Below are 22,732 nucleotides of genomic sequence, written 5' to 3'. Positions count from 1 at the left end.
AGGTATAAAGTAGTAGCTTAAAAATTTCTATACTTAGTCTACTGTTGAAGTGTATTTCTCATTGTACTCTTTATTTTTTGTTACAAAATAATATGATTAGTTTGCTTTAGTTTATTACTTTAAGTATTCAGATAATTCGGGTAAATGTTTTTTTCCTTGTATTTTTTTATACATTGCGTCATTGAATAATATATTTAAAAGAATTATTTTGATACACTGGACATCAACCACTTGCTAATCATACCTGAGAACAGGTTTTGAAATTAAAATAAATCCCATTGTTTCTAAAGTCTTACATGTTGATTACTGAATTATGCCCTTAGGAACACACTTTAAAAATCTTGCCTTACCTTTTAAAAATTTTCAAATACTTCAAACAATAGTTTTTACTCTATTATATAAAATTTTAAATTAATAGCCTCATTTTTAAATGTCAAAAAGTTTTTTTTTTCTTCTCATTTTGTTGCGATTCATCATTAACACTGTCTTGTGGAGTGTATATTGTAAACCACAAAAATGTTTTACTGTTTGCTTCTAAATGTCCACTTTTTTTTAGCAACCACCATTCTTTAAACAATATAAAGTTTAAGTATATCTCTTTACTTTGAATCCATTATCTACAGTCGCAGTTGCGAATATACTGCCTATCTAAAACTTTCGACCAAAATTTACTGCACTGGAAAAGGTTAACATTCTATCAGCATAATAATATTTGGCATGTGAGCCCAGTGTGTGCCAAGGCCTTTACTGAAGATTCAACTGGGACATCTCTTTGACCTGGAATGAAAGTTCTCTCTCCCCCCCCCCAATCACACTAAACTCTGATTCCTCCAAAGCGAACCATCATTGTTTTCGCCTTTCTCTTTTCCTACTAGTGAGGAGCATTAAAAATTATTTAATAATTACGGAGAAGAAATAATTATTTTTATTATTCAAATTATATATTTTGATAATGGCCTAGNACACTAAACTCTGATTCCTCCAAAGCGAACCATCATTGTTTTGGCCTTTCTCTTTTCCTGCTAGTGAAGAGCATTAAAAATTATTTAATAATTACGGAGAAGAAATAATTATTTTTATTATTCAAATTCTATATTTTGATAATGGCCTAGATTTTTTTTTTCATGAAGCTTTTTTTTAGGATTTGCATGATTTTGAATTTTACTTTATATTAAATAAATAATCACAGGTATTTTTTTAATGTATTTGCCTACAAATAGTGTTTATAATATAATATTAGAATATTAGCTAATGTTTGCAGAATTTATTTTATAAGTTACGCCATTGAATGAGCTACTAACTTGATGATCATCTTTTAAGTCAGCACTTGGTAATTTATTTTCTATGAATGTTTTGATGTCGAAAATACTTTGTTGATCTTCCACTGTCTCTTTTGCTATCTTGATGACAAGTGTATAACCTTGACCATATTTGGATTTCAGTTGTTGAATTGAACCCAAGCATCTGAATCGACCATTGACCATGATTGCTAATCTGCTACATAATGCTTCACATTCTTCCATGCTAAAAATATTTTTAAAAAAATTATTAGTTTAAAACTTGTATGAATTTTCGAAAAACAGCTTGATATTAAAATTTATTTCTAGTTTGCTAAACCATCATTTTAATAGCTGGAGATTAAATCAATAGCCAGCTAAAAGATTCAATATTTTAAAAAAAATTCAGATGCATTAAGTCTTGTTTTTTGAATAAAATATTAGACTACATCTATGTAACACATTTCCAGAATATAATTCCTGGTTTAAAATTGCTGTGTTTTATTTGAAATGATTTGTCATAGATTGATCTGACTATTTTTTAAAATCTTAATAGTGCTTCAGGCAACGTTTTTGGGATTTACTTTCAGTGACGATTAAAAAAAGAAAAAAAAAACTACCTTATGAGGGCTATACACTAGCACAATTAATATGAAAGTTATAAATAATAGGTAATACCTGATCTCTATATTAAGCTTCTAAATTATTTTCCAGCTCTAAGACTGTTGTGTACGAAATTAAAGGGGAACCTGAACCACTAAAATGCGATAAATAAAGTACAATTCGAACGAATCTCCAGAAAACTAAAAATCATAACTATATCTAACCCTAGCCATGTCTTATATATCGTCTGGGCCAAGCCATCTTCTATATATCCTCTGAGCCAAGTTATGTTCTAATTATTCTTTGGCTCAAACTGTGGAAGACTAAGATGCTCACTACTATGCCAACTGGGTTGCACAAGTGGAAAGTTTTAGGAAAGTAAATTTTAATTGAAAACTTATTTTCTAAATGAAGGATAACAAACCTGTGTGTGGTTAGAATAATGGCTGCTTTCGTAAAGTACCGAGCTTGAGCGAGAATATTCCAGATTTTTCTTCGTGAAACTGGATCTACACCAGCAGTTGGTTCATCCAATAATATTATAGGTGGTGATCCAATTAATGCTATTCCAACTGAAAGTTTCCTTTTATTTCCGCCACTGAAATAGAAAGGGATGTATTGTACTTGTTCGCTGACTTTTAGCATTGCTTCGCAGTAATATAACTTGCCTATAAAATTGTGTTTGCTTATCAGCATGTGCCGACAAGTCGGTCATTTTTATCAGCATCTCGACTCTATCGTTGAGTTCTGATCCATAGAGACCTCTCAATCTTGCAAATAGTGTGAGAGTTTCACGGCCTGTCAGACGATCAATTAAAGCATCAAACTGAGGACAATACCCTAAATAAGATCGAAACTGAAATAAAAGAACGAAAATTATAATGGCAGTAATTTTTGTGTTGCGATTTTTTTTAATTACTGTCTAAAAATATGAAAATTTATAAATAAAAATAGGGATTATAGTAAAGTTAATGAAGTATATTTTCGATATACAATAAATTAATCATACATCAATTATCAATAACTTATTGCCAACAACAAGGAGTCACATTTAGCATGTGGCTCCATGATATGTAATTAGGAAACTAAAATTACAAGTTTTTGAAACATATTGAATGCAAAAATGTTGAGACAGTTTTATAGCATTTTTATTTTGCATAGTAATTTTAGTATTTTTTAAAAATAGTATTTTAATATTTATAGCATTAATAAAAGAGTCGTTTAACTCTGCTATTGAGTTAGAAGTTTTTTTTCCAATAAAGTATCATACTTAATTATTTCCTTGTCAAAAATTGTAACAACTTGGATTGAAGTGACCAAGTTTAACTACTCGAGCAACGCATCTAAACTGTTGTTAAGATTTAGCATTTGAAGTTATGCTAATTCATTTACAATTTATGGTCAAAGTATGGATACAAATTATAGTTTATTCATTTACTAGTTTATTATGGTTTGAAACTGCTCTTATTTAATCCTTAAATAAAGATATAAGAGTTAATGAAGATACTTATTTGTTAAAAAATGAATGGTATTCAAAAAAAATTAATTGAAGTTTTCATTAATTCATAAATACATATAATTACATTTTTGTATATTGTGTGTTGGTTTGACGATACTTCGTAGCAATTTAAGTTTGACAACTTCAGATTTAAGCAGCAGATGAATTGGATATTCGAAATGGCAGAAATCTTTATTGTTTTAAATAGTGTTTATTAAATCTTGTTTCTCTATAATTGTCGGTTATATGTTAATGAACCCATATTAATGTAGAGAGGGAAAATTTTGACTTTTGCAATCGTCATTTAAAATTTTCTTCATATGCGAGATGTATGTGTATGCGAGATGATTTTAGGTTTATTCACGTATTTATTTTATATTTGGTGTTTTTAAGTTTGTTTTGTTTTCATTTTAAAAGCATATTTACGATTTTTAGCTTCAGAGAGAGAGAAAGAGTTACTGTGAAAGAATCTTAGTCTATTTCAAAGAGAAGAAGTTGAGCAAATTATTGAAGGGGTGAATAGTTAGGTAAATCGACCGAACAAAGTAGAAAGAATTGAAAATATTTATAAGCTTATAATTTAGGGTGAAGAGTGAAGACATCTATGACCACAATTTTTTAAATTTTTTTTTTTAAATATTGGTAAAATATTGTTTTTAATGTTTCATAAAAGATAGTACCACCGTTTTTGAGAGAGTTAAGTTAATAACTATTTTTTTAAAACATTACGTTCAAATTTGATACATTTTTGTTAGGGCTTTATTGAACATAAACCTGTCCTTTCTGTGTATATCAGCGATAGAAATGTAAAATGAACAAATCAAAAGTACTTACTTTTTTAGTATTTGGTATTAAGGAATGATGTGCAGTAAATGCATTTCCATCTGTTGGATGGCAATCGCCGGTTAGCATTCTAAATGTTGTTGTTTTTCCAGCGCCATTAACTCCTAGAAGTCCAAAGCATTCTTCTTTATGAATTCCCAAACTTAAATGATCGACTGCAAAAAAATTCTTAAATATTTTTGAAAGTTCCGTAATCACCAATGCTTCTCTTCCCACACCACTGTTAGAATCCTCCAAGTGTCTTATGCGAAGTTCCTCAGCGATGACTTCACTGTCTTCAATGACACTCGATTGAATAATTTCGCCAAAGATCCGATTATTTTGTGTAAAGTTCTTGAAATTTTGCTTCAGTTTTCGATAGACAGCTTGGAAAAAACTTGTCTCTATCATTATCAAAATCGTGAAATATATAATGCCATCTAAGAATAAAAACATGACATCTCGTCCACAAGCCAGTCTGTCCCAGGTAACAAATGAAAGTTTCTTCAGGCACTCATTCTCACCACAATAATCTGTAATTGTTATGAAAAGTTTGAAGAGGGAATTATACTAAAAAAAATACACCAGAATTTAGAATTAGAAAATTGATTTCTGGCTTCGTAGGGGAAAAAAAAACAGGTAAGCAATTAAAAGAAAAGTAAGACCTATTTTTGAAGACCATATTAATTAAGAAAAGGAAGAAGTGACTCAGGGAATAGAGCGATCTCCTCACAAGAGGTGACTTGGTTCGAAACCCAGCGATGGCTGGTTGATATGAATTCTGACCCGACTCTTACCAACCACTGTGCAGAATTAAAATATCCCCAATGGTCGACGGAACATGGGTTAGGGTTCCTTTGCTGTTGGGCTAACCGTCGTGTGAGGTTTTCGTGGTATTCCTCTCCATGTAACGCAAGATTCGGGTTCGCTCTGTCATAAAGTCCTCTACGAAAGCTAGTTTCTCCCAATGCTTGATCCAGGAGTATAATTCGTATTATAAAGGTATGATTTGTATCATAAAGGTAAATTTCATCTTTAAAATTGACCCATGAATTAATCACCAAAAGAATTTGATAAGAATTATAAGTAAAAAGTTTTAAAAATAAAATTGAATAAAAAATAATAGGTTTGTAACATTTAAGGCTGTTGATTTTGGTCTGTACAGTTTAATAACTTCTCTGTTTTTCAAGTACTCTTCTAATTACATTTGCATTTTAATTTCATCGTGCATTTTCAAGTTATCTTTTAATTTCAATTAAAGTTCTTTTTTTTTCCGTTTTTACATTTAACATACTATTTTTAGTTTTAGAATTGCTTTATTTAGACCAAAAACTTGTAAAAGTTTCCTGTGTAATTATATTAATGGAGCATTGAGCAACTAATAGTTTGAGATCAATAAATAGAACAATTTTATAGTTCTGCTGAAATTCCCTTTTACCAACATTTTCTTTTAAAATCTATAATTGAGATCGAGATTTCTTTATTAAAATAATTTTAAAGTAAGATTTCAATAATCTGGAAAAGCAAAAAAGCAGTGAACACGCTACTTAATCTTTTAATGCAAAAGAGGTATAGTGGCTAACCCCTCAATTCATAATTTAGAAATTCTATAATATGATTCCAGTATTGATTGCAATCGACCATTTTTAAAATCAGATGAAAGATATGAATCTAGTAATAGTGTAACTATGAAACTCCAGCCTACAAGATTCGATACTGCATTTGCTGAAAATAATAAATAAGTGATAGACCCATGTATTCATCACCATAAAAATTTGATAAGGATTATAAGTAAAAAAGCTTTAAAAATAAAGTTTAATAGAAAAAAATAGGCTTAGAACATTTAAGGCTGTTGATTTCGGTCTAAGCAATGTAATAACTTCTTTGTTTTTCAAGTTCTCTTTTAATTCGACAGTGAACTTAATGCATTGACAAAGAATTTAAAATTTACTGCGGGTAAAAGTGTTTTAAAGTTTAAAATTCTTTTTTGACGTTTTCAAGTTTTGAATTTTTTGTAAGTATCGAATAAAGCGATAAGTGTTTAGAAATTAAAATGCATTAAAATATTAAGTTTTTAATCAATTTATATTATGCTGGGATGTACTTACCCGTGCAACATTTATACAACGTATTATTTTTAGCCATATCGGGTTTGCAATTGTATTCGAGGTTCTCCGCTGATATTCCTTCACAGTATGCATTTTGAAAAGCAATGCGAAACAAGTTGTTGAATCCTGACGCAACTGAATAATAGGGAAAAATTCTGAAAATCCACACTAACGTATTGATGACATCCTTTGTTCGCCCAAACAGAAAACCATATATGTTTATCAATGTCGTAGACACAGCGATACCTAGAAATTAAATACTTTTATTATTGATGTAGGGAAGTAGTTTATATAAGAAAAAAAAAACAATTCTCAAATAAAAAAAGACCACTATTATTTTATTGTATTTGCTACCACTCTGTGCAGCTTGATATTTTTTAATTGGTGTATTCACGAAAGTAGTTGGCGAAGTTTAAAAAAAAATATTTAATCGTAATTTAAAGAAGCAATGTTTCTTTCTTATAAGTGAGAAAAAACAATGAAGAAAATAATAAAATCTATATACATATATATTAAAAAAGCTGCATTTTTAAATTGAGAGGAGATATTTTCGAATGACGTGAGGGAACTTATCGGTGGGATGTAGGTTTATTGCTAAAGTAATACTCCTTACTCTTTCGTTTTAGGTCTGACAAAAATAAAAGGATTTTCGTCGTCTGAATCGACTTTAAAAACATAGTTTTTAAAATTTTTATTTTATTTTATTACTCTCTTCTTCTTAGTTTTCCGTGTATCATTTCGTTAAAATCAAAAATTGGATGAAATTTCGACTGATTATAAAATGGCGATAAAGTATAATTTATAAGCAACCTAGCATTTAGCTTCAGTTGAAATTCAAACTCCAGTTAATTGGAAAGTGATGGAAATGGGAATGGCAATAAGATGACAATAAATTTTGCTTCTTGTGGTCAAAAAATGAAACTTATTGTCATCCAGCGCAGAGCTCCAGTTGATATTTGAGTATTCTAGATTCTCGCAATTTAGATTGATGATAAATCCTATTTGGTGATTTAAGGAAGATAAATTCTGCTTGTAGTAGTCAGGAAACAATTTAAACTTGTATTGCCATCAGGTATGGAATTTTTGTAAGGATTTGATTGCTCTCTAGCAACCGGTAGGTGCAAAATTTTAATTGCAAGACTCCGTTCTCACAAGTGTGTTAATAAAAATAAAGGAGTATAATAGTGCAGAGTTTGTTAATAAACTGATGAATTTGTCTTAATTGCAAAAGCATAATTAGTACCAACCGCGATGTGAAGTGTAGGGATAATTCATAAGATCAGAATCAAAATTATAAAATCTTACCGAAATTAAGATAATCTACTTTTATAGCAACAACGGTAAAAAAAAAGAAATATAAAGCTTTATTCGGACACTACCAGAAGGGATATTGGGAAAGAAAACGTTACATCATTATAAAATGCAAAAATAAATATAAAAGCTGGAAATTTTTTTTGATAGGATAAATTTAATTAATTATGGTGCGATAATATATGGCGGTGAATATAAAGCTAATTTACTTCCTTCAATCTCAGTTCAGAATAAATGCTTCAAGATTATTAATTCTCTAAATATAAATAATTCAAATATAACTACTACCAATATATATACAAGAATTGACCTATTACCATTTCGCCATAATGTATTTTTTCGTATTTTACTCTATTTACACAACAATAAATTAATATGCAAATTAAAAACTAATGTGTCTGAAAGGAGACCAACTGAAATGTATGAGATTCCCTTCTTTACAAAAGAAATTTCACGAAAACAGTTTTTTTACTTAGCACCTAAATTATATAATAAATTACCATTTCAGTTGCAAAACATCAAAATATATTCTTCTTTTAAGCGTGCTTTATTTCAATTTGTGATGAACATTGACGATTTAGATCTCTATTTTTCACTTTAAAGGAAGCATTTGATTTTTTATACCAGTCTTGTGCCAATCCAAATGAATTTCTTATGTTACCTTTGTTATTTTTTTATATAGTTTCATGCATTTTTTTCTATTATTACAGTGTTCAACAATATATGATGTCTTATGACGAGCAAAATAATTTATGATTGTAATATCCTCCCCCCCCTTTTTTTAAAATTTCTAATTTAAATTTATTGTATTACTTTTCTTTGTCGCCAGGACAGGATTTTCCTCTTGACGCCGAATATATATTCTTTGTATTAATGTGTTTGTTTTTGTTCCCAATACAATTATATTAGTTTGTAAAAAAAATAAAAGGGGAGTAACGAAAGTCTCATACGAATCGTGTAAAGGATGACACGCGTCAAAAAATTTGATGGAAATGATTAAGTGGAAAGCAGATAGAAAGAAAAGATGCTGAATCATTCATCTAATGAAATGGTGACGTTCCCCTTTTGTACAATCATAACAGCTAAAAAATCAACTAAACAAATCAGATTGACTAAAGTGGAAGAAGAGAAAATTTTTCACTGAAGAAAAAATCTGAATTGTTTTAATTGGTAGTCATCCGTTAAACAAGGCAAGTAGCGTAAAAAATTAAACGACAGCAAAACATGTTTTTTTCAGGCACAAATTGTTTACAATCTCTCAAGTTTTGATGAATCAGCTAATACTTTCTATAGTAGGAAATAGTCATAATTGTTGTAAAAACAGCCTATTCTAGAACCGTATTTTAAATTTTTATTTCATTTCAATTAGGCCTTAGCTTAAAATACTTTGATAAAATTCTTTCTTTTGCATCAGGCATTGAAATCGTGAAATAATTTTGGAGTTTCAGTTTGGGACATAACGTTACCTTTCTTAATATACATATATATTTTAAATTTGTATCTAGATTTTGTAGTCGTAAGCACCATTGGAGATATTGGAGAAGAACTTGCAACTAGGTGTATAAAAATAATATCACTTGTATTTTTTTGCGTGTTTTTGCTCACAAATGGTTGGTAGATAGAAACAACATGGAATTCTACCTGATACCATGCTGCAATTTAGTGCTCTGCTAAATGAATGTTAAAGTATGTAAAATAAGGGTTGATCAATCCTCCTATGTATTTTAAACTATAACATGTAAATACCATAAGTCATTTTAGTTATTTAAGAAACTCAAAAGAAAAGATCTAATTGAGTATAATTTAAAGATTAGTTTTGAGTGTAAAGAATCTTACCCATGACGCAGGTTAGAGCAATGACAACAGCAAATCCAGTGTTTCCTTTTTGAATCATAAATGATAACAAATAACTTAAAGGTATCGAAGAAAATCCATAAAGAGCAAGTACTAATAAAACAGTGCCTAAAAACAATAAGGAAGACATATGAAATCGTGGTTGTTGGTATCGAGAGGCAGTATATTATCGGTCATTTCATATTTAAATCGCGCTTAAATCTTGAGATATATTTTTATCTTTCCTCCCATTTAGAGAGATTGCAATTCTTGGTATGAAGAAGCGTTTTCTGATGATGTTGTTATAGTTCATTTACGTCGCACTAGAGCTGCACAATGGGCTATTGGCGACGATCTGGGAAACATTCCTAGGGATGATCCGAAGACATGCCATCACAATTTTGATCCTCTGCAGTGGGGATGGCATCCTCACTTCGGTAGCCCGACGACCAGCACGTGAAGTCGAGCACTTTACGGTAGAACAATTTAACGAGGCACACCCTCCATCGCTACACAGACTAATCCAAGAGGTCACCCACGCGCACACTGACCGCAGCCAGTGATGCTTGACTTCGGTGATCTGCTGGGAACCATGTCTTAAATATCAGTCCACTGCGTGAAGTTTTTCTGATGAATAAATAATAAGTTAAAAATCTATGTCATATTCTTAAGCAAATTCTTTTGATTTCGTTAGCTGCAAGTCATATCTTATCTATTATTTTACGTTATACCTATTATCAGAAGCTTTTTGACAATTAAAAATAGCATTAATTTAATTTTGACTGCAAAAGTTCCAATATTCTTATGGGAAAGTATATTTTTGCAAGTGAACGGATGGTATGAGAACGAGCCATACCTTATCTCTTATTTTATATTTAATACCTATTATCATTAGCTAATTTTTAACAATAAAAATGACACCTTAATTTTGAATGCAAAACGTTTCAATATTATTCCCATGGGAGGATATATTTTTGCAAGTGGACGAATGGTATGAGAAAGTTTAAAAGAAGCTAAAACTAACCACCTGGCCCTCGTATATAAGTTTAATAAAATTAGTTCGAATCGATTACAAAATACTTAAAAAGATCATATTAAACGATAAAAATATTTTTATATTAAACATGGAGTTAATCTGATAGACAAAGCATTTGTTTTATTGAATTGTTCCGTTTTCACAGACAAACTGCGTAAAGACAAATTTATTCATAATTTGTTATCGTTATAATTTAATATAGAGCAGAGTAGACAGAAGTTATACAATTTTTTTATAGTATTATATTTATAGCTAATTGGCAAAATTTTCAAGCTATACCTTTTTGGTCATTAAAGCAAATATGTAGTAATGAATAAAAAAAAATTATAACAAATACTTACCAATCGCATTGGAGTTTACCGAAAAGAATATATATTCGTAAAAAGCAGCAAAAGGAATGATCAGGGTCACCGACACAATGAAATACAATGCGAAATCCCATAGCAGCATTGAAGTCCAATACAGAACATGGGGTGCACCAGTCATGAGCTGCAACAGTTTTGCTTTGCTAGTTCTCTCGTGAATGGGAATTAATACGGCAGTTGCAGACATGAATCCTAAAGCTAATGGTATAAAGACACTAGCAAAAATCCCTTCAACTCTTCCTGGTCCATGGTAGCGTTCCGCAACTTCAAATTTTGGTAAAGGTGAATTAGTAAGACTTATGGTTGCCTGTGAAGAACTAACATGCCTAAGAATTGCTGTGTGAGCTAGAAGCAATGACATTGGAAGAGCATGGTATGGCTCATTGTTGTACCACGCTGTTAATTTGACTTTTCCATCTGTATAATTTCGCACACTAGCTCCTACCATCAACATGGTCAAATAACGAGAAAGAGATTTTTTTCCATAATCAAGTACGTAACTTATGGGATTATCAACTACTTCAATAGCCTTTATTTTATTTTCTTTAAAAAAATATTCTAACTGACTGCTTAAATTCTTAGTTGAAGTTGAATGAATGATACCTTCACTGTTACCGTAAACACTACGTATGTCTAAGGTCAAAGGTTCGTAGTTTTGCCGGAATTGATTCTGACTGTTTTTTATAAGTATAAAACACACGCAAACTAGTAGCACTGGTAATGCGAATTGAGTTATCAAAATGATCCAGTGTCGTTTGGTGTAGTGAAAACGTTTTGCAAGAAAAGCGAAGAGCTGATAACACAGGAATTGTTTCTTCAAGCTTTTGGTATCTCCATAAACATCTGAAAAGATAAAATATTTTGCTGTAGGATATACTTTTTAACTATGCAATTTATTAGAAATTTATATTATTTAATTTGGGACTTAACTACCACTAATAATCTAATAATTAACTACCACAGAATGCTCATTTGATTTAATCTTTGGATGATCTAATATGGATAATCAAATAGATATTCCGTAATGGTGACCCGGACGTGATATGAACTCGCCAACATCGATGAATGGTCCACATTAAACAGTTGATTTGCTCAGATTTGCTTTTTGATGGAGAAAGGCTGATATAGTCGAAAGCATACTCTCTTCCTTAAATTCATTTGTATGATTATTATATTAGCTGCTATATATAAGGGAAAAGGTGGGTAGTATAGACACTGTAATAATGCGGGCAGCTGTAATAATCCTATAGATTTGGCAAAAGCATTATCTATCTGTTAATTTTGTTTTACAGAGCAAAAAACTCGAAACTTGAAATTACGAAGGTAAGGTGTGTTAAAAAATTTTCAAGAAGTTCCCTGGAATTTAAAAAAAAAAAAAAAAAAAAAAAACGATNAAAAAAAAAAAAAAAAAAAAAAAAAAAAAAAAAAAAAAAAAAAAACGATTCAACTATTAACTATTTAACTTGTGGTAAGAAAAAAAAGCAGTCGATCTACGTTTGCTGAAATGTAACTAGTTGAAATTTGAAGTGCTAATAGGATCATTTTAAATTATAACTTGAACGCGCGCTTTTTTCCCTTTAAATTCCTATTTATTCAAAAATTATTTCAATTTTAAATGTTTTTAAAATTTTTTCTTTAAAAGATAATTAGTTACCCGTTGTTAAGGGGAAAAAATCTCGCGCTTAACTTAACGTCAAAGTAACAAAAAAAAAAAAAAAAAAAAAAATTTTNAAAAAAAAAAAAAAAAGAAAATTTAAAAAAAAAGAATAATTAAATAAGAGAACTTCATAATGCCTGATTTTAGATGTAGCCTAATATAAATCTTAACATCTATACTGAAATTTTTAAAAACATAAAGACTGAAGAGAGATTAAAACGGTTTCCAATTAAGAATTGATACTTTTTATAATAAAAAAGAAAGTTCGAAATAATTCTTGTAATTGGCACTTTATACTAAAATCATTCGCCAATACTCTTGCCAAAACTCAATTTTATTCGCCAAATTTACGACTTAATCGCATTTGGCAAGCTGGCGAATGCTTAGCGTGGTCCGTGTTTTAGGAAACATATTGTTGTGATATTTTAATACCATTGTTCCTTAAACATATCATGTTTATTTACCATCATATTCTTGAGATACTCCATTTCGCAGCTGTCGTTCACCTTTTTTCATGTATTTAACATCAGAAAGATTAGAAACTCTAAGAAATAAAATAAAAAAGTCAATATTCAATTCGATGCATTTCTGAAATTCAGAAATTTCTTAATGATTTATCAAAAATTAAATTATCATTCTAAAACAAAACAAAAAGTTTATGTATCAAATTTTTATAATAAACTGAATATAAAATTTTATTATCTTTCTGGGACAGGGAAGAGGAAAAACAGGAAAAGGTAAAGACGACTGTTAAAAACACCTTTAAGTTTCAACAGATTTTGATATTCTTAGCTAATTTTCGTAATTATGATTCGTAAAGTACCAGCACTTTGAGTACATCATCCGTAAAATATATTTAACCTTAAAATACATTTTACAATAAAATGCAATTTAACGTAAAATATAATACCACAATTGCTTAGAATAATATTTATTTAATTAGAGTAATTTTACTGTAATTATTACTGTAAAAATTATGGTACACAGTTTTGATCCATAACACATTCCGGTAAAAATGGATTTTATGGTAAAAAATAACGGCAGCCTGAGTGCCGGTACTTTTTATAGTAATTTGATCCTAAATTTTTTACAGGTATTATTGCAACCTTAGTATAATAAGTAATACCTTACAGGTATTATTTATTATGCTAATTGGTATTATTACAACCAAACCAAAAAATTAACTTTTATTTTATCTTTTATTATTATTATTATTTCTCCATTTTATGCCTTTTTGGGAAAATTTATAATGATAAATGATATGATTTTTATTTCACTAATTTATAATTTCAAAATTAACATATTTAAGTTGATTTAGTCATTTTTCTGTAATATAGTTTTGAGATTATAATGATAGTACATAAATATTAATAACTTAAACTCATTCACTCAGCTAATGCATGATTAGTTCCTTTAATCCTTTATGGGATCATTTTTGTCTAGTACAGTGTAAAAAATTCCGGATTAAATTACGTCTAGGTACCGGTACTAAAAATCCATTTTTACCAGAACATGTTACGGAATAAAAAAATCTGATATTACTCTAAAAATTACAGTATAATATTTTACAGTAAGAACAGATTTTACAGTAAAATGAATTTTGCGGATCATGCACATAAAATGTTGGTATTCGTCCAGCAATTTGATTCGAAATTTTTTACAGTGTAACATTATGCTGAAACATTTTTGTGATAGAGATTTATTAATTAGATTTGTGCCTGTTAGTTTGTTTAGGTCAAAAAACGGTCGAAATTTTGATTTGAAGCAAATTGGATTTGATAAGTGAGTAAATGAATAAATAATTAAATAAAAAAATTGACTTAGCAATTAGGAATCGATAGAATCATGTATTATTATTTGGCACTGGGTTCCAGCAAAATGATAGAAAGTTTGATTAGTGATGAGTTAAATGAGGCCATAGTTCGGCAATCAATCTTTCTTGTATTGATCAAAAAACTATTGTTGCCCTACTTAAAGCTCCATAAACATTTTAAACTCTAATTAATTAGGAAATTTTCCAAATTTCGATTGCATGACTTGCCTTTTACAAATAGATACGAAGGCAATTAAAGTAAATCGCTTAACTAAACGTCATAGTTATGTAAAATAATTGTGTCTTGTTCAGATATTATACTTAATGAAAACATCCTCCATGGTTGTAATAGTTATACCGCAGGAGTTGATTCCTAATTTCTGTTTACTCTCTTCCAGTTCTTCAAACATGTTTCCAATTACTGATCCACAATCGGTCGAAAGACGATAAGTAATTTCATTTTGCAATTCTTTCCGCACAGATATATCAGGAATATGTTTTTCAAGAAGCAAATTTGTTTCATCTACGTCAAAAGTTGGACTCTTAACCAAATGCAAGTGGTATCCAGTTCCTGTGTGCGAAAAAAAAAAGAATTAAGATGAGAAACATAATTATTAAAGTTTTAGCCTAACATTTGAAAAACAATAAGTATTTTTTGTTCGGCATTTGATTTAAAAATTATGCCGATTTGTTTTTGCTCTAATATTTACTTAAATTTAATAGCTAAGTAATTTAGAGCTATTATATGTTGCTATTATTTTCAGTAGTCTTTTGAGTTCAATTTAGACTAATTTACAAATAATGCGACTTGAACAAAGTGTATGTAAGGACGCATTAGATGTGAAGTAATTTTTATAAGCATTCTAAAAATTGTGTATTCCTTCTACGCAATTTGTTAATAATCATTGTGTTTCTTTTTAGAGAGCATAATTTATTGCAAAAAAAGATTATTTGAAAAAAGGAAACAGGCAGATTTGTTGAATCAAATCTGACAAGAATATGAGTTTTGCTTCTTTCCGGTTATTTCAAGCGGAATTAAATTTGTAGCTATTAAGAAAACTTGGTCTCCACGTTGAGCAGAAATTAAAGACTTACAGTTCTTTGTCAGAAATTCACATTTACCGAATTTCAATAGTCATGTTTCCTAGTAACGTAATTATTTAAACAGCTTTTGATTTTAACTAATTGTATACAAAACATGTAGATTATTTGCTGAATCATAGCTTATCATATTCATTTTAATGAAACTGCAAAAACATACAAATGCTCTTTTACTGTGTTAACGGTTATACGGTTATAAAATAAAATGTGTTTTGCTTTGTCAAAAGCTAAATAAGCCTAAAAGATCATTTTGACAGGCATTTTAAACACTTTAAAATTGAGTTTAATATTTAAAAAAAATTATTTAAGATTTATTCATAAATTCTTTTGAAAGAAGTATATAATAATTCAACTTACCAAACTTTCTTTTCAAGAACATAGGCGATCCACAGCACTGTATTTCTCCTTCAGCCATGATGGCTATACGATCGCCTAATATATCAGCTTCTTCCATATAATGTGTTGTCAGAACTATGGTACGATTACGTCTTATGCTAAGGAGTGCATCCCAAACATTTCGTCTTGCCTCAATATCCATTCCCGAAGTTGGTTCATCCAAAAATAACACCTACAGAAACATAATCGTTTATTAAATTTATTTCTTCTCCAGTTTAAGAAATAACACTAATTTAAAAAAATCAATACAGTAATTTATTTTAACTAATTTAATAAATATTTTAGTTAAAGTTATTGAGTTAAAAATGGATTATCATAATCTAATCAGTGATGATAGAAAATATAAAAGGTACGAAAGGTAATGATAGTTAATAAAAATCAAGTCCACGTTGTGACAAAAAGTATATTCCACCTGTATGATTACTACCATTTTTTACCACTTACTTGGGTAGTGGTAAAAAAATTGCACAACATCGATCTCGGAAAAAAGGAAAGGGGAGTGGTAAAATGGGGAAGAAATTTTAACATTGCTAAATAGACAAGTGAGGTAATAATATTGCAAGTTAGACACAAATGAGATATTGTTTCCGCCTTTTTCCCCCCAGCTAAATGGAATGAGAACTGAATGGTGTGAGACGATAGATTTAGGTTGAAAGATGTAATAGTTTTATGTAAAAGACGAACAATAATTGATTTGTACCAATTTGCTCATCTGACTTTGACATTTAGACAAATTAAGAAGTATTTAATGTGTACCTTTTTACTTATAGACTCGGATTTGATATAATTTTATTCATCGTAAAAGAATACAAAAGTAACAATGCCTCTTTTGACTAGATAGCTATGAACTCATATTGTCAATTAGTGTAAATAAGTATAAGTCAAAAATGGTTTTTTGTATACATAAAAACCACTATAGCTTCTTAACTATAAATCTGATTGACTCGTGTTTGTTCTCATTCCATTCGGCAAACGAAGAAAAAAAAAGACTTGTGTTAAAATGTTGCGCTTGCCTGGATAATGAGATTAAATACGTAAATAGGCTCAAGCCAAACATTTTCCTCTTCCAGATAAGGCTGTAGTCTCGAATTTAATTCATTTCAGCGTAAAAATTACATTGAAAACAATGTATCATTTATCTGGATAGCAATATTTAAAGTTCACTTTTTATTTACCCCCTTTTCCTTTCCAATGTGTGCTGTCGTGTAGCTTCATACCTATTCCTAAGAGGAAGATACTAAGAGTTTTCTGTTGTTTACAGCTTAAAACCTTATTTTTACTTTTCTATATATAACTAATCCAATTTTCAATTTAAAAGGAACTTACTTCGGATCCTCCAATAATTGCATTTCCAAGACTTAACTTTCTTTTCATTCCTCCAGAAAGATTTTCGACGAGTTCATATCTTTTGTTAGTTAGCTTCAGTATCTCCATTACTTCAATAGCTTCTTTTTCAACATTTTTCCATTTAACTCCTTTCAACTACAAATACACGCATTTAGAATTGCAAAATTGTTATTTTTAACCCCTGCGAGCAACGACTTATTCGGCAAAACATTATGGCCTAATCTTTTAAAAAATGGCCAAATTACAAAAGTAAGGCCTAATCAAAAATATTTGTAAATTAGAAAATTTAGATAAAGTTAAAAATGGCTCAAAACTTGGTAAATGTGACAAATGTGATGTAAATTTACTATGCATGTCTACGCATTTTGCGAAAGCAACGATAAAACTATAAACACAGCTTTAGCTTTATTATTTCCATTGTTTTAAGAGCTTCATCTTTTGTATTGTTCTATTTAACTCCTTTCAACTTGAGTTATCCGATTGGTTTCGACCCAATTTGTTTTTAAAAAAAGTCTCAATAAAATTTTTTATTTCATTTCAAAGAAAAGTTTAAATTCAAGCAGAGGTCCTAAAATTATAAATTTTAAGAAAAGTTTAAAAATTTCTAAAACATTTTTCGAAATAAAGGCAAATTTGTGCTTAAAAATTATAAACTCGTTATGTTCCGCTGTCAGCTCTACAACAAAAAATTTGCATAAATTTCTGAATATTTTTTTTCTAGATAAATAATGTAATTCTGTGTTTTGAACTAAAATAAAAAAAAAATTAAAAGACAAACAAACAAGCAATGTAATAGAACTTAAATACATTGCGTAATATCAAATTTTTAAAGAAAAGCTAAGAGCTTCAGAAAAATAACACATTCACGCTTAAACCTTAGTTTTCAGTTCAAAACATTGCAAAAATTATTAGAATCTACATACAAAATTTCAAGGAACTATATAACAAACTTTTTTCGTTCGGTGTGTTAGCGAAAATTTTTTTTCTTCTCAAAATCAACGTTCTTCAGAAAATGCCTATAAAAGGCGAAAAAATTCTGAAATGTAAGAAAAGTGTGACCAAAAAAAATTATAATTCGAAAATTAATTTCTAAAAATGAATTTCATTTGTCTTAAAATATAATTTATTCAAATAAATAAGATTTAAAATTTTCAAAACAAAAAAAACTTTTTAATTCCGTTTTCGGGAGTTTGCTTCTGGTTACGTCTGCCAATGTATGAAAAAGCAATTGTAACTTCATTTCTAAAAATAGGAGATTAAAATTTTAAAGGATTTCGAAAAGCAAACAAACTAAAGTTGAAATATGGATAATGAAAAAAAAAATCGAATTCTTTTTTTTGTTTTTTTAAATTGCCGATTTTACCCAGTCGCTTATCTTAAACGAAACACACAATTAAAAAAGTTAAATTGTTATTATACCCTTGATTTTGCTTTTAGATTCTTTTTTTTTTGATTAAGTAAATATTTTCCGGAGTATATATTTTTAAGAAAATTTAAATTTCATAATAATGCAAAAAAAAAAAATGATATTAGCAATTAATTGTGTGAATAAATATTTTTTTCAACATACCCCAGCGAATATTTTTAAGTGCTCATCCACTGTTAAAGTATCGAATAAGACATTGTGTTGTGGGCATACACCAAGTCCACGTCGGGCACACGTAGTGTCAGTTGTAATATCTTTACCATTGATAGAAGCATTACCACTGGAAGGAGTGTAAAGACCTACAGAAAAATATGTCATTTTCATCAGCCAATTCTGTTACTTTTCAACAGCCAAGTACAGTAATTTTTGCGTTACTGCCAAGTAAGTCTATGCGTTACTTTGAACAATATATAAACATCGAACAATATATACCAATATATAGGCAAATTGGATAAAACTATCCACTTTTAGAAATGAGCATTATAAAATTATTTTCATTGATGTGCTTATAATGAAATAACACATAATTTAAGAGGCAATTTTTTATAAAGTATGTGGACTGAGTGTTATCGGAAATTTCAATCTTCCTATATGAGAAAGTGCCCCAACACAGAACCAAGTTAACATGTTTTATATATTAGTGAATTGGAATTGAATAATTGTAGGGGTAGACATGCTATAGTATGTCCCCTCGTAAAATTCGATGAACGGACAGCACTAGTTGATTCATTGCTGTTTTGTGAGAAGACAGAAGAGCTATGTTAAGATCACCAGACTTTGAGTGCTGATCGTGAGAGTGTATTAAGTTAACGGTCGTGGTCGCTTCTGTTTTGCCATTTGCAATCGAGTGTAAGCAGACGTTGTGCATGATTGAGACTGAGTAGAAATAACTAGATGAGGACAATGTCGCGGTCACAAATAGCAAATCAACTGTTCAATGTAAACCATCTATCGAAGGGGGCGTTTTTGTCGAGATAGGCGAGTTCAGATCACGTCCGGGTCACCAATGTGGGACGAGTGTTATAGACAAGGTAAACCTTCATAGATAAAAAGGCACCCCAACGTAAAATCGAGTTAATATGTCTTATATGCTAGTGGATTGGAATTGAATAATTGTAGTGGTTGGCACACTATATAAGTATATAAAGTATGTAATACTTTAGTTAAATACGTTTCTCATGAAACAAAATTGAATAAAAATTTTGTCTATTCTGGAAAACATAGCAAATTCTGCCACAAATATATCAGAATTTTTTTGCATACAGTTTATTATGAATTCATGTTTCAGCGGCTATTAAACACGCCTTAGCTTAATGTGAATGCTGTTAGCTATTTTAAACATTTATTAAGTCTTATCATCAAAAAATTTAAAATGATCTTTGATTTTCTTCTTCTTTGTTTCTTGCCGGTATATAAAATAATCTCAAACCGTCCTGAGACATTTCTTCTAGAATAATGATAAAAAATACCTCATGATACAAATAGTGCACTGTCAAAATTATTAAGACTTTGATAAATTTGTATTATTATTTCAGATAATCAATTTAAATAAATTCACCTTGTCTCAACGACACTTAATTGAATTTTGTAATGATTGATAAATACTCATAGAATCGTTGTCAAAGATAGGGTAGAAGAAATATGCAAATTGGGAGCTGTTAAGCGAGAAATGAAAAATATATACAATCGGAATCTGACGAATTATTATTGAAGAAAGTGAGACTAAAAATATCATAACATACTTAAACTCGGCAGCACCGTGATCACGTATACGTGATAGTGTGATTCTCCCTTAACGGCCCATGATATCACACATAAACGAGTCTTTCAGACTAGCGGCCCGAGATCGCAGGTACGTGATCTCAATTCGGTACTCTCTCTCGAATTACATGCCGTATTAGTACGTGTGCGTACTCTTTATTACATATAATCTCACAGCTTGCGGGCCCTTGAAAGGGCATCTTCAAGAGTTGAGCGGGTTACATGTCAGAGGAAGTAGCAAATAGCTGAAAGGTTATTATTCAAATTTTATTATTGAAAAGGCTATATCTCATCAGACAATTAAACTTTTTCTGAAATTCTTCTGAATCTTTATTGTGGTCAAATTACTAATATTCCTCACTAATAATTCTATCAATTTTCCTTTTTGGTTTCATCTTCGTTTTTATAAGAAGGCGAGTCAAATAAAAGAGAGCGAATGCAAATATATGAAAAATGGGGTACTTTCAAAGTATGAGCATTTACGTATTTGTCACACACGCACTACGCTGTTTCTCTTTTGGAGTGTCCGTAGTGTTTTCCAACAGTGTTCAATCAAGAATAATTTAACTAGATTTAACCAGGACCTGATTAAAAATCAAATTTCTAAAAAAAAATTTTTTTTCCTCAGCTAAACCCAAGATTTATTGAATGATGCAATTAAAATACACAATTAAATGCAATTAAAACAGATTGAAGGTTCTGTTTAAATCTAAAAGTTAGGGCAATGTAAAACATTTTGATTTAATTGAAAAATCAAAGGTATGAAAGTAGGAGGCAGAAACTTACTGATCAAATCTTACCAGTGAGCATATTAATAGTTGTTGTTTTTCCTGCTCCATTATGACCAAGTAGAGCAGTGATTTGACCTTTATACATATTCAGACGAAGATTATTAACTGCAATCTTTTCCTGAGTTCCCATTTTAAATATCTGAAGAAAAAGAGTTTTAATGAAAATGTGAACTGAAGTTTCTTTTGTTATTTCCTTTATTTTTATTGAAATTTGCTTCTACAATAAACAAGGTGTCACCGCCTTTAATATGTATTTTTTGATGCTTTGTCAAAAATGAATTCATTAAGTCCTTTAAGTCAACTGGTATCACGTGCTTCTAGGGTTAAACAATTTTTTTCGAGATTCCTTAGAACATCAATTGATATGGAAAAGTTTTGTTAAATGAGATTCAAAGTAATGTTGTTTGGGATATGCGTAAGTGGAGTAGAAGAGAACGTTTAAAATGATACTCATAATCTATACCCTAAATCAATTCAAAAAATATTTTTTTAACAAATATTAATAATAAAAAATTTAAATTTACCAATAATTTTCAAATTATTGGAAGTTTTTTCTTTGAAATGTAGGTTAAATAAAATTTTATATATATATTGTACAGTTTACTTATTGAAAAGAATAGTCATGGTGCAATTTTTTTCTGCTGGATTTTTGCCAAAATAGAACTTTATCTTGAACAAATCAAACTTTTTCTATAAATCCACTGTTTGCGAATTAGGTTTTTAATTAATATAAATAATGTATCATGGTGTATTTATTTTAGTATATTTTCGAGGTAAAAGAAACTTTCGACTCTACCTAATAATTTACAAAAAAATAATAATAAAATAAAATGAATAATAATAAAATAAATTAAATAATAATATAATAAAATAAATAATAATATAATAAAATAAATAATAATAAAATAAAATAAATAATAATGAAATAAAATAAATAATAATAAAATAAAATAAATAATAATAAAGTAAAATAAATAATAATAAAATAAAATAAATAATAATAAATAATTAAGTATAAAGCTATTGATTTTTGGCAAATTACAATCAAAGAAGGTGAATGAACAGTACAGAAAAACCTGTTTATTGCCGACTGACAACTGAAGAGGCTTCAAATTATTATACAGGGTGTCTCAGTTAAGCGTTTCAGAACTTCTAAGAGGGGTATCCTGACGACTCGAAATCATATAGCAATGTGGGGTCGGAAATGCTTTCCTGAAGCAGTGACGTACACAGAAGCACCATAAAGAAAAGAGACCGTAAGTGAAAAATCGTTTTCATAATGCATTGAANTCTTTATGGTGCTTCTGTGTATATCACCGCTTCAGGAAAGCACTTCCGACCCCACATTGCTATATGATTTCGAGTCGTGAGGATGCCCCCTACCCCTCTTAGAAGTTCTGAAACGCTTAACTGAGACACCCTGTATTCCAGCTTCCTTTTGAACAATCAGATTTTGTTGTTTCCTAAATTTACCTTCTCTGACTGTGATTTTTCAGATTTAGATAGCGTTGACGTTTATTTCTTGTTTAAATATCTATACGTTGCCACAAATATGTGTGCTTTTTTTTTCTTTATTGTTGATAAGTA

The 22,732-nt window shown here is 29.5% G+C and overlaps 1 protein-coding gene across 1 annotated transcript in view; it reads right to left on the bottom strand.

The window, feature by feature from the left end:
* LOC107453344 (phospholipid-transporting ATPase ABCA3) overlaps window positions 1–22,732 on the bottom strand; it is a 39,372-nt gene that overhangs the window by 545 nt on the left and 16,095 nt on the right. Inside the window, exons 8-20 of the mRNA XM_043045623.2 lie at window positions 21,155–21,284; window positions 18,738–18,892; window positions 17,147–17,302; window positions 15,782–15,992; window positions 14,645–14,894; window positions 12,975–13,054; window positions 10,830–11,696; window positions 9,456–9,581; window positions 6,309–6,554; window positions 4,213–4,733; window positions 2,549–2,736; window positions 2,305–2,478; window positions 1,302–1,524 (exon numbers count right to left, since the gene is read on the bottom strand). Of these exons, the coding sequence (XP_042901557.1) occupies window positions 1,302–1,524; window positions 2,305–2,478; window positions 2,549–2,736; window positions 4,213–4,733; window positions 6,309–6,554; window positions 9,456–9,581; window positions 10,830–11,696; window positions 12,975–13,054; window positions 14,645–14,894; window positions 15,782–15,992; window positions 17,147–17,302; window positions 18,738–18,892; window positions 21,155–21,284 (3,327 nt within the window). The remainder of the gene's footprint in view (window positions 1–1,301; window positions 1,525–2,304; window positions 2,479–2,548; window positions 2,737–4,212; window positions 4,734–6,308; window positions 6,555–9,455; window positions 9,582–10,829; window positions 11,697–12,974; window positions 13,055–14,644; window positions 14,895–15,781; window positions 15,993–17,146; window positions 17,303–18,737; window positions 18,893–21,154; window positions 21,285–22,732) is intronic.

This window comes from Parasteatoda tepidariorum, chromosome 2 (assembly GCF_043381705.1).
Source record: "Parasteatoda tepidariorum isolate YZ-2023 chromosome 2, CAS_Ptep_4.0, whole genome shotgun sequence".
Taxonomy (NCBI): domain Eukaryota; kingdom Metazoa; phylum Arthropoda; class Arachnida; order Araneae; family Theridiidae; genus Parasteatoda; species Parasteatoda tepidariorum.
Note: the sequence above shows the minus strand (reverse complement) of the source record. Positions and strands in the feature narration are given on the sequence as shown.